The 15,807-nt window shown below is 42.8% G+C and overlaps 1 protein-coding gene across 1 annotated transcript in view; it reads left to right on the forward strand.

Moving 5' to 3' along the window:
- Positions 1-13,191, forward strand: part of LOC124019466 (ecto-NOX disulfide-thiol exchanger 2-like) — a gene marked incomplete at its 5' end in the record, with an annotated part of 91,762 nt that extends 78,571 nt beyond the window's left edge. Inside the window, one exon of the mRNA XM_046334812.1 lies at positions 11,619-13,191. Coding sequence (XP_046190768.1) covers positions 11,619-11,750 — 132 coding nt within the window. The remainder of the gene's footprint in view (positions 1-11,618) is intronic.
- Positions 13,192-15,807: the final 2,616 nt, after the last annotated feature.

Here is a 15,807-nt window from a genome sequence, read left to right on the forward strand (position 1 = left end):
TCAACATTCTCTTATCCACCATTTTTCTAGGATTTTTGTCACAAACGCCTGGAGTGGTGGGTGCAGAGTCAAATGCAGAGAGCAGAGGATACTGGGGAAACCGACTTTATTAGGATTCACAAAACCAACGCCCAGAACAACGGGTGAGAAATCGACAGAAAATAGTCCAACCCAACACATGGCACAAACGGACAGGAACACAACACGCACAACCTGACTAACAGAAAAACAATCCCGCACAAAAAATAGGCGGCCTAACAGGCTTAAATAGAAACGAAATAAGAGACAGGTGCAACCAATAAGACCAAACAAACAGAAAAGTTAAAGGGGATAGGCTTAAATAGAAACGAAATAAGAGACAGGTGCAACCAATAAGACCAAACAAACAGAAAAGTTAAAGGGGATAGGCTTAAATAGAAACGAAATAAGAGACAGGTGCAACCAATAAGACCAAACAAACAGAAAAGTTAAAGGGGATCGGTGGCGTCTAGTAGACCGGCGACGACGAGCGCCGAGCGCCGCCCGAACAGGAAGAGAATCCACCTTCGGTGGGAGTCGTGACAATTTTAGAAAAACATGGTGGTGCAGATATTGGACGATAATTTGTTAAAGATCCCAGATTTATAGAGGGGTATAACTTTGGTAATTTTGAAATCTTCAGGAACAATACCAGTTTGCATAGATTTGGTGAAGATATACGTTAGAGGCTCAGTAATCGAGGAAGACACTGATTTCACCAAAGAGGCACCAATCTCATCATGACCTGCTGCTGATATCTTTAAATGATCAATTACCTCCATCACCTCCATTACATCAGGAGGATCAAACTGAAGCATCTTAAAGCGCTATAAAAGACACCTGTCCACAACCTAAAACAGTCACACTCCAAACTCCACTATGGCCAAGACCAAAGAGCTGTCAAAGGACACCAGAAACAATATTGTAGACCTGCACCAGGCTGGGAAGACTGAATCTGCAATAGGTAAGCAGCTTGGTTTGAAGAAATCAACTGTGGGAGCAATTATTAGGAATGGAAGACATACAAGACCACTGATAATCTCCCTCGATCTGGGACTCCACGCAAGATCTCACCCCGTGAGGTCAAAATGATCACAAGAACGTTGAGCAAAAATCCCAGAACCACACGGGGGGACCTAGTGAATGACCTGCAGAGAGCTGGGATCAAAGTAACAAAGCTTACCATCAGTAACACACTACGCCGCCAGGGATTCAAATCCTGCAGTGCCAGACGTGTCCCCCTGCTTAAGCCAGTACATGTACAGGCCCGTCTGAAGTTTGCTAGAGAGCATTTGGATGATCCAGAAGAAGATTGGGAGAATGTCATATGGTCAGCTGAAACCAAAATATAACTTTTTGGTAAAAACTCAACTCGTCATGTTTGGAGGACAAAGAATGCTGAGTTGCATCCAAAGAACACCATACCTACTGTGAAGCATGGGGGTGGAAACATCATGCTTTGGGGCTGTTTTTCTGCAAAGGGAGCAGAACGACTGATCCGTATAAAGGAAAGAATGAATGTGGCCAGGTATTGTGAGATTTTGAGTGAAAACCTCCTTCCATCAGGGAGGGCATTGAACGAAACGTGGCTGGGTCTTTCAGCATGACAATGATCCCAAACACACCGCCCGGGCAATGAAGGAGTGGCTTCGTAAGAAGCATTTCAAGGTCCTGGAGTGGCCTAGCCAGTCTCCAGATCTCAACCCCATAGAAAATCTTTGGAGAGAGTTGAAAGTCCGTGTTGCCCAGCAACAGCCCCAAAACATCACTGCTCTAGAGGAGATCTGCTTGGAGGAATGTGCCAAAATACCAGCAACAGTGTGTGAAAACCTTGTGAAGACTTACAGAAAATGTTTGACCTCTGTCATTGCCAACAAAGGGTACAAAAAGTATTGAGATAAACTTTTGTTATTGACCAAATACTTATTTTCCACCATAATTTTAAAATAAATAAATTAAAAATCCTACAATGTGATTTTCTGAAATGTTTTCCCTCATTTTGTCTGTCATAGTTGAAGTGTACCTATGATGAAAATTACAGGCCTCTCATCTTTTTAAGTGGGAGAACACAATTGGTGGCTGACTAAATACTTTTTTGCCCCACTGTAAGACCACTGAAGACTTCAGAGGGTTATGACATTTAGAGCAATGTGTGTTTTTGGTCATGAGGGTAGAGTTGGGTCCTCATTCAAAGGCTAGGGCAGTATAAACACAAAGAGAACTGAGTTATTTTGCTTGTTTTACCCCAGATTCCACTTTAAAGAGGCCTGAGATTGGTTATTTTTATGAGGGCTAGGTATGAAAACACCCTTACAATACATTATCACACACATCACACACAATCAGCTGAGCAATAGAGGCATCCTGGCACCTTGCTCCACGCGCACGCACGCACGCACGCACACACACACACACACACACACACACACACACACACACACACACACACACACACACACACAGCGAGCTGTCCTGCCTCCTCGCTCCAACACACACACCATGTCACGGATTAAGCATCCCCACTGGGTTGACATATGGGCCTGATGTATGCCAGAGCCCCACTGCGCAGTTTGAGCCTCCCGGCTCAGTCAGCCTTGAATCCCCTAGTGCGGGCAGAGTCCCATGGTGCAGCCAAAGTCTTCTCGTGCAGTCTCATCTAATTTCAGGCCCTTGATGCAGGCTCAGCTTCAGGTTTGAGTTGGGGTTGATGCTAAGCCATTAACTTTCCTCTCCTCTCACTCCCTCCAGATACAGTGTATGCTATTTCCTATTATCTCCCATAGCTCCAGCACTGTAGACACAAGGAAAGGATATCTCTCTGTATCTCCCAGTGCTTCAGTACTATATACATGAATATAGGATGTACAGTTGGAAGTTTACAAATACATTGAACTCAGCTTTCACAATTCCTGACATTTAATCCTCATCTTAGGTCAGTTAGGATCACCACTTTATTTTAAGAATGTGAAATGTCAGAATAATAGCAGAGAATGATTTATTTCAGCTTTTATTTCTTTCATCACATTCCCAGTGGGTCAGAAGTTTACATACACTCAATTAGTATTTGGTAGCATTGCCTTTAAATTGTTTAACTTGAATCAAACATTTTGGGTAGCCTTCCACAAACTTCCCACAGTAAGTTGGGTGAATAAGTTGGCCCATTCTTCTTGACAGAGCTGGTGTATCTGAGTTAGGTTTGTAGGCCTCCTTGCTCATACAGGCTTTTTCAGTTCTGCCCACAAATGTTCTACAGGATTGAGGTCAGGGCATTGTAATGGCCACTCCAATACCTTGACGTTGTTGTCCTTAAGCCATTTTGCCACAACTGGAAGTATGCTTGGGATCATTGTCCATTTGGAAGTCCCATTTGCGACCAAGCTTTAACTTCCTGACTGATGTCTTGATATGTTGCTTCAATATATCCACATATTTTTACCTCATGATGCCATCTATTTTGTGAAGTGTACCAGTCCCTCCTGCAGCAAAGCACCCACACAACATGATGCTGCCACCCCCGTGCTTCACTGTTGGGATGGTGTTCTTCGGCTTGCTAGCCTTCCCCCTTTTCCTCCAAACATAATGACAGTTCTATTTTTGTTTCATCAGACCAGAGGACATTTCTCCAAAGTACGATCTTTGTCCCCATGTGCAGTTGCAAACCGTAGTCTGGCCTTGTTATGGTGGTTTTGGAGCAGTGGCTTCTTCCTTGCTGAGCGACCTTTCAGGTTATGTCGATATAGGACTCGTTTTACTGTACATATAGATACTTTTTGTGCCTGTTTCCTCCAGAATCTTCACAAGGTCCTTTGCTGTTGTTCTTTGCTGTTGTTCTGGGATTGATTTGCACTTTTCGCACCAAAGTACGTTCATCTCTCCTTCCTGAGTGATATGATGGCTGTGTGGTCCCATGGTGTTTATAGTTGCGTACTATTGTTTGTACAAATGAACGTGCTACCTTCAGGCATTTGGAAATTGCTCCCATGGATGAACCAGACTTGTGGAGGTCTATTTTTTTCTGAGGTCTTGACTGATTTCTCTTGATTTTCCCATGATGTCAAGCAAAGAAGCACTGAGTTTGAAGATAGGCCTTGAAATACATCCACAGATACACCTCCAATTGACTCAAATGAGGTCAATTAGCCTACCAGAGCCTACCAGAAGCTTCTAAAGCCATGACATAATTTTCCAAGCTGTTTAAAGGCACAGACAACTTAGTGTATTTAAACCTCTGACCCACTGGAATTGTGATACTGTGAATTATAAGTGAAATAATCTGTCTGTAAACAATTATTGGAAAAATTACTTGTGTCATGCACAAAGTAGATATCCTAACCGACTTGCCAAAACTATTGTTTTTTAACAATAAATTTGTGGAGTGGTTGAAAAACTAGTTTTAATGACTCCAACCTAAGTGTATGTAAACGGTCCTTCTGTAGCTCAGTTGGTAGAGCATGGCGCTTGTAACGCCATGCTCTACGATCCCCGGGACCACCCATACGTAGAATGTATGCACACATGACTGTAAGTCGCTTTGGATAAAAGCGTCTGCTAAATGGCATATATTATTATTATTATTATATATTATTAAACTTCCGACTTCAACTGTATCTTTATCTCCCATAGCTACAGTACAATAGACATGAATATATTATTTACCTCTGTATCTCCCAATGATACAGTACTATAGACATGAATATAGGATATCCATCTGTATCTCCCAGTACTACAGTACTATAGACATGAATATAGGATATCCATCTCCCAGTGCTACAGTACTATAGACATGAATATAGGATATCTCTCTTTATTTCCCAGTGCTACAGTACTATAGACATGAATATAGGATATCTCTGCATCCCCCAGTGCTATAGTACTATAGACATGAATATAGGATATTTCTGTATCTCTCAGTGCTACAGTACTATAGACATTAATATAGGATATCTCTATTATCCCAGTGCTACAGTACTATAGACATGAATATAGGATAGCTCTATTATCCCAGTGCTCTTGTGGAAGTGTCTCAGTGTGATTTCCCTGGACACTGAGACCTGTTACATCTGGATCCTTCCTGTCTCTCCCTGACAAAGCAGAGCGGTTTTATTTATTCTGACACTTTGCTAAAACACCCGTCTCCATGTCGGGCTCCTCAGGGGCCTTTCTGGGATCTCAGCACTCCTCTGCTCTCGACTGTCAGATTGATTCTGTTATTTTCTCTCCTCCACATATGACCACCACACTCACTGACACCTCCGCAAGGAGGCCATCAGATATGCTATATGGCCAAACTTACTACTACCTCCATGATGAGGCCCTCAGATATGACTACTCTTACTGTCACCTCCATGAGGAGGCCCTCAGACATGACTACTCTTACTGCTACCTCCATGATGAGGACCTCAGACATGACTCCTCTTACTGTTACCTCAATGTGGAGGCCCTCAGATATGACTACTCTTACTGCCACCTCCATGAGGAGGCCCTCGGATATGACTACTCTTACTGCTACCTCCATGATGAGGCCCTCAGATATGACTACTCTTACTGCCACCTCCATGAGGAGGCCCTCAGACATGACTACTCTTACTGCTACCTCCATGATGAGGACCTCAGACATGACTCCTCTTACTGTTACCTCAATGTGGAGGCCCTCAGATATGACTACTCTTACTGCCACCTCCATGAGGAGGCCCTCGGATATGACTACTCTTACTGCTACCTCCATGATGAGGACCTCAGACATGACTCCTCTTACTGTTACCTCAGTGTGGAGCCCCTCAAACATAACTACTCTTACTGTCACCTCTATGATGAAGCCCTCAGGCATGACTCCATTTACTGCCACCTCCATGAGGAGGCACTCTTATACACTACTTTACCAAAAGTATGTGGATACGAGCTCGTCGAACATCTCATTCCAAAATCATGGGCATTGATATGGAGTTGGTCCTCATTTTGCTTTTATAACAGCCTCCGCTGTTCTGGGAAGTCTTTCCACTAGATGTTGGAACATTGCTGCGGAAACTTGATTTGATTCAGCCACGAGAGCATTTGTGAGGTCAGACATTGACGTTGGTTGATTAGGCCTAGCTCGCAGTCATCGTTCCAATTCATCCCAAAGGTGTTTGATGGGGTTGAGGTCAGGGCTCTGTGCAGGCCAGTCAAGTTCTCCACACCAATCTCGACAAACCATTTCTGTATAGAACTTGCTTTGTGCACAGGGGTATTGGCATGCTGAAACAGGAACGGACCTTCCCCAAACATGAGAGCGCCACCTTCCCCAAGACCTTCCCCAAACTGCCACACATTTGGAAAAACAGAATTATCTTGAATTTAATTGTATGCTGTAGCATTAAGATTTCCCTTCACTGGACTAAGGGGCCTAGCCCGAACTATGAAAAACAGCCCCAGATCATTAAATCTCCCCCAACAACTTTACAGTTGGCCCTATGCATTCGGCAGGTAGCGTTCTCCTGGCTTCCCCCAAATCTAGATTAGTCTGTCAGACTGTCAGATGGTGAAGTGTGATTCATCACTCCAGAGAATGTGTTTCCACGGGTCCAGAGTCCAATGGCGGCGAGAGTCACACCACTCCAGTCGTCACTTCACATTGCACATTGTGATCTCAGGCTTGTATGCGGCTACTCGGCCATGGAAACCCATTTCATGAATCTCCCGATGAACAGTTATTGTGCTGACATTGCTTTCAGACGCAGTTTAGAACTCGGTACTGTGTGTTGCAACCGAGGATAGACCATTTTTACAACCTCTCTGCACTTATCAACACACTGACTCATTCCTTTTTTCTCCGTTTTTTGTTTTCCATTAAGGTCTGAGGGTGTGTTTGTTCCCCCGCTGCTTCTCTGTAACACCACACAACAAGTCCACAGAGCTTTGTCAACAGTCATCGCTGGATTCTCCACTAACTACATTACTCTCTACTTATCTACTGTGTTCATGATTCACTACTACATTGTTGAAGATGACACACCATTGACATCTTCATGATATAGTGTTTAATACATACTGACAGGGTTTTACCCATCTGGTACTTACACATGTTTTTTCTCGGTATACAATGATACAGTGCTTCCTGCTGTCATTGTTTGGTGTAATCTCACCTTTTTAAAGTGACGCTATATCCTAGTTTGATGCTATTGCATATGTACAGTTGAAGTCGAAATTTACATACACCTTAGCCAAAATTCATTTAAACTCAGTTTTTCACAATTCCTGACATAGTAAAAATTCCCTGTCTTAGGTCAGTTAGGATCACCACTTTATTTTAAGAATGTGAAATGTCAGAATAATAGTAGAGAGAATGATTTATTTCAGCTTTTGTGTCTTTCATCACATTCCCAGTGGGTAAGAAGTTTACATACACTCAATTAGTATTTGGTAGCTTTGCCTTTAAATTGTTTAACTTGGGCCAAACATTAATGGGTGGCCTTCCACAAGCTTCCCACAAGAAGTTGGGTGGATTTTGGCCCATTCCTCCTGACAGAGCTGGTGTAACTGTGTCAGGTTTGTGGGCCTCCTTGCTCGTAAAATTTTTTTCAGTTCTGCCCACACATTTTCTATGGGATTGAGGTCAGGAATTTGTGATGGCCACTCCAATACCTTGACTTTGTTGTCCTTATGCCATTTTGCCACAACTTTGGAAGTATGCTTGGGGTCATTGTCCATTTGGAAGACCCATTTGCGAGCAAGCTTTAACCTCCTGACTGATGTCTTGAGATGTTGCTTCAATATATCCGCATCATTTTCCTACCTCATGATGCCATCTATTTTGAGAAGTGCACCAGTCCCTCCTGCAGTAAAGCGCCCCCACAACATGATGCTGCCACCCCCGTGCTTTACAGTTGGAATGGTGTTCTTCGGCTTGCAAGCCTCCCCCTTTTCCCTCCAAACATAATGATGGTCATTATGGCCAAACATTTCTATTTTTGTTTCATCAGATCAGAGGACATTTCTCCAAAAGTATGATCTTTGTACCCATGTGCAGTTGCAAACCGTAGTCTGGCTTTTTTTATGGTGGTTTTGGAGCAGTGGATTCTTCCTTGCTGAGCAGCCTTTCATGTTATGACGATATAGGACTCGTTTTACTGTGGATATAGAAACTTTTGTACCAGTTTCCTCCAGCATCTTCACAAGGTCCTTTGCTGTTGTTCTGGGATTAATTTGCACTTTTCGCACCAACGTACGTTCATCTTTAGGAGACAGAATGCATCTCCTTCCTGAGCGGTATGATGGCTGCGTGGTCCCATGGTGTTTTACTTGCATACTATTGTTTGTACAGATGAACGTGGTACCTTCAGGCATTTGGAAATTGCTCCCATGGATGAACCAGACTTGTGGAGGTCTACAATTTCATACATTTTCTTTTCTGAGTTCTTGACTGATTTCTCTTGATTTTCCCATGATGTCAAGCAAAGAGGCACTGAGTTTGAATGTAGGCCTTGAAATACATCCACATATACACCTCCAATGGACTCAAATGAGGTCAATTAGCCTACCAGAAGCTTCTAAAGCCATGACATAATTTTCTGGAATTTTCCAAGCTGTTTAAAGGCACAGTCAACTTGGTGTAATGTAACTTCTGACCCACTGGAAATGTGATACCATGAATTATAAGTGAAATAATCTGTCTGTAAACAATTTTTGGAAAAATGACTTGTGTCATGCACAAAGTAGATGTCCTAACCAACTTGCCAAAACTATTGTTTTTTGAACAAGACATTTGTGGAGTGGTTGAAAACGAGTTTTAATGATTCCAACCTAAGTGTATGTAAACTTCTGACTTCAACTGTAGGTGTGGGTTTGTCAAATCAAATCAAATGTTATTGGTCACATACACATGACTACCAGATGTTATTGCGAGTGTAGCGAAATGCTTTTGAAATGTTTCTAGATCCAACAGTGCAGCAGTATCTAATAGATAATATCTAACAATTCCACAACAAAACCTAATTTTTAACAAATTCCACAACAAAATCTTATACACACAATCTAGTAAAGGAATGGGATAAGATTATATAAGTATAAAATATTTGGATGAGCAGTGACAGAGCAGCTAAGATGCAATAGATAGTGAAGGATATAGTATACATAATATACATATGAGATGAGTAAGGTGAGATATGTAAACATTATTAAAGTGGCATTATTAAAGTGACCAGTGTTCCATTTATTAAAGTGGCCAGCTGTAGGTAGGCAGCTGCCTCTCTGTGCTAGTGGTGGTTGTTTAACAATCAAATTACCTTGAGATGGAAGCTAATATTCAATCTCTCTGTCCCAGCGTTGATGCACCTGTACTGACCTCGCCTTCTGGACAGAAGCAGGGTGAACATGCAGTGGCTCGGGTGGTTATTGTCCCTGATTATCTTTTTTGCCTTCCTGTGACATCGGGTGTTGTAGGTGTCCTGGAGGGCAGGTAATTTGCCCCATGTGATGCATTGTGCAGACCGCACCACCCTCTGGAGAGCCTTGCAGTTGTGGGTGGTGCAGTTCCCATACCAGTCGGTGATACAGCCCGACAGGATGCTCTCAATTGTGCACCTGTAAAAGCTAGTGAGGGTTTTTGGTGTCAAGCCAAATTCTTTCAGCCTCCTGAGTTTGAAGAGTTGTAGTGGCACCTTCTTCACCACACTGTCTGTGTGCATGGACCATTTCAGTTTGTCTGTGAAATGTACACTGAGGAACTTAAAACTTTCCACCTTCTCCACTGCTGTCCCGTCAATGAGGATAGGGGGGTGCTCCCTTTGCTGTTTCCTGAAGTCCACGATCATCTCTTTTGTTTTGCTGACATTGAGTGAGAAATTATTTTCCTGACACCACATTCTGAGGGCCCTCACCTCCTCCCTGTAGGCTGTCTCGTTGTTGTTGGTAATCAAGCCTAACACTGTTGTGTAGTCTGCAAACTTCATGATTGAGTTGGAGGTGTGCATGGCATCGCAGTCGTGGGTGAAAAGGGAGTACAGAAGGGGGCTGAGAACGCACCCTTGTGGGACCCCAGTGTTGAGGATCAGCAGAGTCGAGATGTTGTTTCCTACCTTCACCACCTTGGGGCGGCTCGTCATGAAGTCCAGGAACCAGTTGCACAGGGCGGGGTCAAGACACTGGGTCTCAAGCTTAATGATGTGTTTGGAGGGTACTATGGTATTGAATGCTGAGCTGTAGTCAATGAACAGCATTCTTACATAGGTATTCCTCTTGTCCAGATGGGATAGGGCAATGTGCAGTGTGTTGGCGATTGCATCGTCTGTGGACCTATTGGGGCGGTAAGCAAATTGAAGTGGGTCTAGGGTGTCAGGTAGGGTGGAGGTGATATGGTCCTTGACTAGTCTCTCAAAGCACTTCATGATGACAGAAGTGAGTGCTGCAGGGCGATAGTAATTTAGTTCAGTTACCTTAGCTTTCTTGGGAACAGGAACAATGGTGCCCATCTTGAAGCATGTGGGGACAGGAGACTGGGATAGGGATTGATTTAATATGTCCGTAAACACACCAGCCAGCTGGTCTGTATATGCTCTGAGGACAAGACTAGAGATGCAGTCTGGGCTGGCAGCCTTGCGAGGGTTAACACGTTTAAATGTTTTACTCACGTCGGCCACGGAGAAGGAGAGACTGCAGTCTTTGGTAGTAGGCCACGTCAGTGGCACTGTATTGTCCTCAAAGCGTGCAAAGAAGTTGTTTAATTTCTCTGGCAGCCAAGACCTCGATGTTCGCGACGGGCTGGTTTTCTTTTTGTAATCTGAGATTGTCTGTGGACCCTGCAACATACATCTCGTGTTTGAGCCTTTGAATTGCGACTCCACTTTGTCTCTATACTGACACTTTGCTTGATTGATTGCCTTACAGAGGGAATAACTACACTGTTTATATTCGGCCATATTTCCAGTCGCCTTGCCATGATTAAATGTGATGGTATGTGTTTCCAGTTTTGCGCGCAGTATGCCATCAATCCATGGTTTCTGGTTAGGGAAGGTGTTAATAGTCACAGTGTGTACATCATCTCCTATACACTTCCTTATAAACTCGCTCACCGAGTCAGCGTATACGTCAATGTTGTTATCTGAGGCAACCCAGAACATATCCCAGTCCATGTGATCGAAGCAATCTTGAAGCATGGAATCCGATTGGTCACACCAGCAATAGATAGCACAGGCGTTTCCTGTTTTAGTTACTGCCTATATGAGGAGAGCAACAAGATGAGGTCATGGTCAGATTTGCCAAAAGGGTGGCGGGGGAGGGCTTTGTATGCAATCATCTTGTGATGAGTATTGTGTTGGTGTTGGCGTTTGTCACTCAGATCAGTTCATCTGAGATGTGGGGCTCTTTGAGTTTGTAGGAGCGTGTATCAAATCTGTGTGTTACGTTTGTATTGTGATTGTATCTGTGGATGTGTTTCAGTGTATGTATCAAATGTGTATTTATAGTGTGTGTGTGTGTGTGTGTGTGTGTGTGTGTGTGTGTGTGTGTGTGTGTGTGTGTGTGTGTGTGTGTGTGTGTGTGTGTGTGTGTGTGTGTGTGTGTGTGTGTGTGTGTGTGTGTGTGTGTGTGTGTGTGTGTGTGTGTGTGTGTGTGTGTGTGTGTTTCAGATAAACACCGGACAGGTGGGGGCTCTACTGGGTCGGCTGCCCTGTACCTTCAGACAGGAGCTGACAGGGGTGGGTGCCAGCCTGGAGAAACGCTGGAAGTTCTGTGGTTTCGAGGGAATCAAGACCACATAGAGCATTACAGAGACACAGCGGATATCACAGAGACACAGAAGAAACAGCATTAGGCTGCATTATGAGGGCACTGAGGAAACAACCTCTGTGTACGTGACAGAGAGGGTGACTCGTCTCCAGGGTGACACCTCCAACACCACACTGCTCTGCTCTGTGCCCGACTCTGCAACGCCTCATGAGATAGAACACTGGGATTCCCAGAGGAGTATCAGTCCGAAGGTGCTAGGGGATTGGCTGTTAGTCCATCACATTGGTGGACTGAACCGTTCTCAGAGCCTCTAACTGGTTAACTCTGCTGTCAATCAACCAAGACTACTACCCAGGGCCACGTTCAGTTGCCAAACGTTGTTGAAAGTTGCAAATGGAAATGCCATGAATAGCCAACATGATTCCTCAGTCAACGAGTTCGGAAAGGCATGTTTGTTCTATGTTGTACATTTCTATTGGAAAGTTCCTAAATGTTGTGGTCTGCTGAACGTGCCCCAGGGAGGATATCAGGGTCTGCTGAACACTTTCCACCTCCTTCTGCCTTTCTCTTTTCTCTCTTTTGTTCCTTGTTTGGGCAATTCTATAAATAGATTGTATATATATCCATACTTTTTGTATGGGCATCTTCATACCAGATGATTTCAGGAGCTATCAGGTGGTTGTTGTTTGTTTTCCATGTGAACCAACTGAAAATTCTCAACCAATGTGTATTCAGTTTTAATTTAGTATTCAGCACTCTTTGTTTGAACTCAAAGAATAATCAAGGACAAACAATTAGCATTTCTTATGCCCAAGTCTAGGTAGTCCCTCCCCGCTACAATCTGCATTTTTCTGTTTGGTAACTACAAACCTGGTAAACATAATGGACTTCCAGCAGTTGGCAGGGGTAATAGCGTTTTTATGAGTATACTTTCATGTGGTAGGGGTGTTAGGTAGTCTAGGTTAGAGCGTTGGGCCTGTAACCAAAAGATCTCTAGTCGAATCCCGAGCTGACAAGGTGAAAAATCTGTTGATGTGCTCTTGAGCAAGGCACTTAACCCTAATTGCACCAGGTTTGCTGTTGATAATGGCAGACCCTAGCTATGATCCCACTCTCTGAGGGTGGATGCAAAAAGCACATTTCCAATTTGCACGTGTATTAATACACACTTGTACATGTGTGAAATATAACAAATATAAGCACCCACCAAATTATTATTACGCAGTGCCTTCCTGTTGTGGCTAGTTCATTTGAGGATTGTTGGGATTGTTTGTTTGTATGTTTTTATTTTCTTATTTTACTTGATATCAACCATACTTGATGTCTTACTGTGTAAAAAAGTGTTATCATCATATACAGCATAGTAGTACAGTGCCCCTGGAGAAAGTTAGGGTTAAGTGCATTGCTCAATGGCACATTGACAGATGTTTTCACCTTGTCAGCTCGGGTATTCAAACCACAGAACTTGCTGTTACTGGCCCAACGCTCCTGCCGTTACTTGACCAGCCAATCATTTGATGTACATTTTTGTGTCGTTATTTGAAGATGTTTGGTGAAGTGCGTTTTGATAAAAATGTTAGTTTGATGACACGATGATGTGATTTGTTTTGTCAGAGGGTAAACATGATTTACATGCATCTCAAACAGCTTAGAGAATAACATTAGGGGGTTATGCGGTGTGTAAAAGTGAACAACCATATCCTGAAATGCAACAGCGATAGATTAAGGCTACTACATGAAACTTAAATTTGACCTATACCCATCATGAGGTTGCTACAACGTATGAATGAAAGTTTACAACATAGGTAGATAGACAGTGACATTCAATATCACCTTGCACACTCTTCCCTGCGTCTAGCTGATATAGGGTGTAATCATTAGTCCAACAGTTGCAAACAAGAGTTCATTTTGGACAAACTCAGGTATGTTTATCCACCTTTTGCTCCGTTTGCTTCCGTTTAAGAAGTGTTTTACAACAGAATCGGCGGAATGAATACCCCTGATCACGCGTAAACACAGTTTACTTTCATAGCCGCCACATTGTATTCATTCTCCCAACTCTCTTCCTCTCACCTCTTCCATTTGCTTGTGGAATTAAACACACAACACTTCAGCTGTATGTGACCAAGAAAAAAAACGTTCCAAGCCAAACCTCTGCACACAGCCGACATCATTGTCAGCATATTAGCTAAAGTCACGTCATAGTCAGCATAGCTAATAGAACTAATGCGCTAGTAAACCCGCTACAATCATGCAGTAACGTTACTGTACAGTCAGTAAGCAGTTATACCGGCAGGCCCCAGTGACAATACATTTAGTAATACTAAAAGCATACCTTGACTTGGAAGAGTTCCAGTGTTGTGTTGGAAAGTCATAGCCAGCTAGCTAACATAGCATCTCTCTGTTTAAGCAGGGTGTTTCAGTAGGCTAAACTAGCTAGCTGCATTTGCTAGCTAAGTAACTGAAACTGAAAGTGAAAAAGAATGACGAAATCTCTCTCTATTTCTCTCTTGCATCTCCTTAATTTTGGAAGGAATTAATTTGTTCAAAACTGTTCAACTATTGTCTTTCTCTCTCTTTTTTGTTAACTACTCACCACATGTTGTACACTGCAGTGCTCGCTAGCTGTAGCTTATGCTTTCAGTACTAGAGTAATTCTTTGATCCTTTGATTGGGTGGAAAACATGTCACTTCATGCTGCAAGAGCTCTGATAGGCTGGAGGACGTCCTCCAGAAGTTGTCAACAATTACTGTGTAAGTCTATGGAACGTGGTGAGAACTATGAGCCTCCTAGGTTTTGTATTGAAGTCAATGTATCCAGAGGAGGACGGAAGCTAGCTGTCCTCCGGCTACACCATGGTGCTACCCTACAGAGTGCAGTTGAAGCTACTGTAGACCTTCTTTGCGAAATTGTGTTTTAATCTGTTATTTGGTGAGGTGGTTATATTTAGTATAGTTTTATCTAAAATTGATACCTTTTTTAAATGTTTCACATTTTTTTCTTATCAGGTCACATGGTTTAAAAAACTCGGACAACTCCTGGCCTTAGGGAGGATGAAAACCCTGTCAAACTGCAGCAACCATGTACTGTTCATAGTAATTATATTTTTAAAGAAGTCCTTCTTTAAAGGAGGGTTTCCTATACACAGGGAAGGCAACATGATAGGACAATTAAACTGACAGGGCTTAGCTTGCTATATGCGGTTTTGCATCTTGTAGTCCTGCACTATACAACTGTAGGTCTAATTAAACTGGAGTCCGAGGGGGTACTGCAGGGGTTTTGTGATCAAAATATTTTGGGAGGATTTTTACAAGTGGGGATCATGTGCTAGCTGCAATAGAATAACATTGTGGATAGCATTTTTATGTCTCTGTGTTCAGTATGAAGGAAGTTATAGTTTCACGAGCCAATACTAACTAGCATTAGCACAATGACTGGAAGTCTACAGGAACAGTTAGCAGGTTAGCTGTTCCTCTTCTTTCAACTCTGGGGAAGTAGAGAAAGGGCTTCATTGCTAAAATCTCAAACTATTCCTTTAATATGGAGGAAACTACATTGGAGCTAATTACATAATTACATAATTGTGAACAATTATTTATTTGCTTTTATTTTTGCATGTGCTAAACAATTACAGTTTCAAGATACAATACATACACATACTGTATGTACGGTTCAGTAGGGGGGAAACAAGTACAACATTTATAAAAACAAACAAAAAAAGTACACCATACAAATGAAAAAGGACAAAACTGAACAGATTAAAGACAAATATGTTTAAGTATTTCCAAATTCAGTCGGTCCATTCAAATCTCATTCTCAAAGGCTACCAACCCAGAGTGGTATAGAAAACAGATAAATGACAGAGCCGGGCAGTGCTATCTCCCATCCACCAAACCAAACATTGTTGTTAAATTAGCTCTTGCACGTGGGAGATAGCATGTGACCAAATGATCAGAGTTGCGGGCTTGGCCCCACGTGTTCTGACAGTGGCTCTTTCCAGCTGTGCAATGTCCAAGTACATAAACAACCAACATCTGCAAAGGGTAATACTGGGTTCAAAGTAACTCCTTAGAATAGTTTTTGTGACT

Source organism: Oncorhynchus gorbuscha, unplaced genomic scaffold (genome assembly GCF_021184085.1).
Source record: "Oncorhynchus gorbuscha isolate QuinsamMale2020 ecotype Even-year unplaced genomic scaffold, OgorEven_v1.0 Un_scaffold_995, whole genome shotgun sequence".
In the NCBI taxonomy this organism is placed as follows: domain Eukaryota; kingdom Metazoa; phylum Chordata; class Actinopteri; order Salmoniformes; family Salmonidae; genus Oncorhynchus; species Oncorhynchus gorbuscha.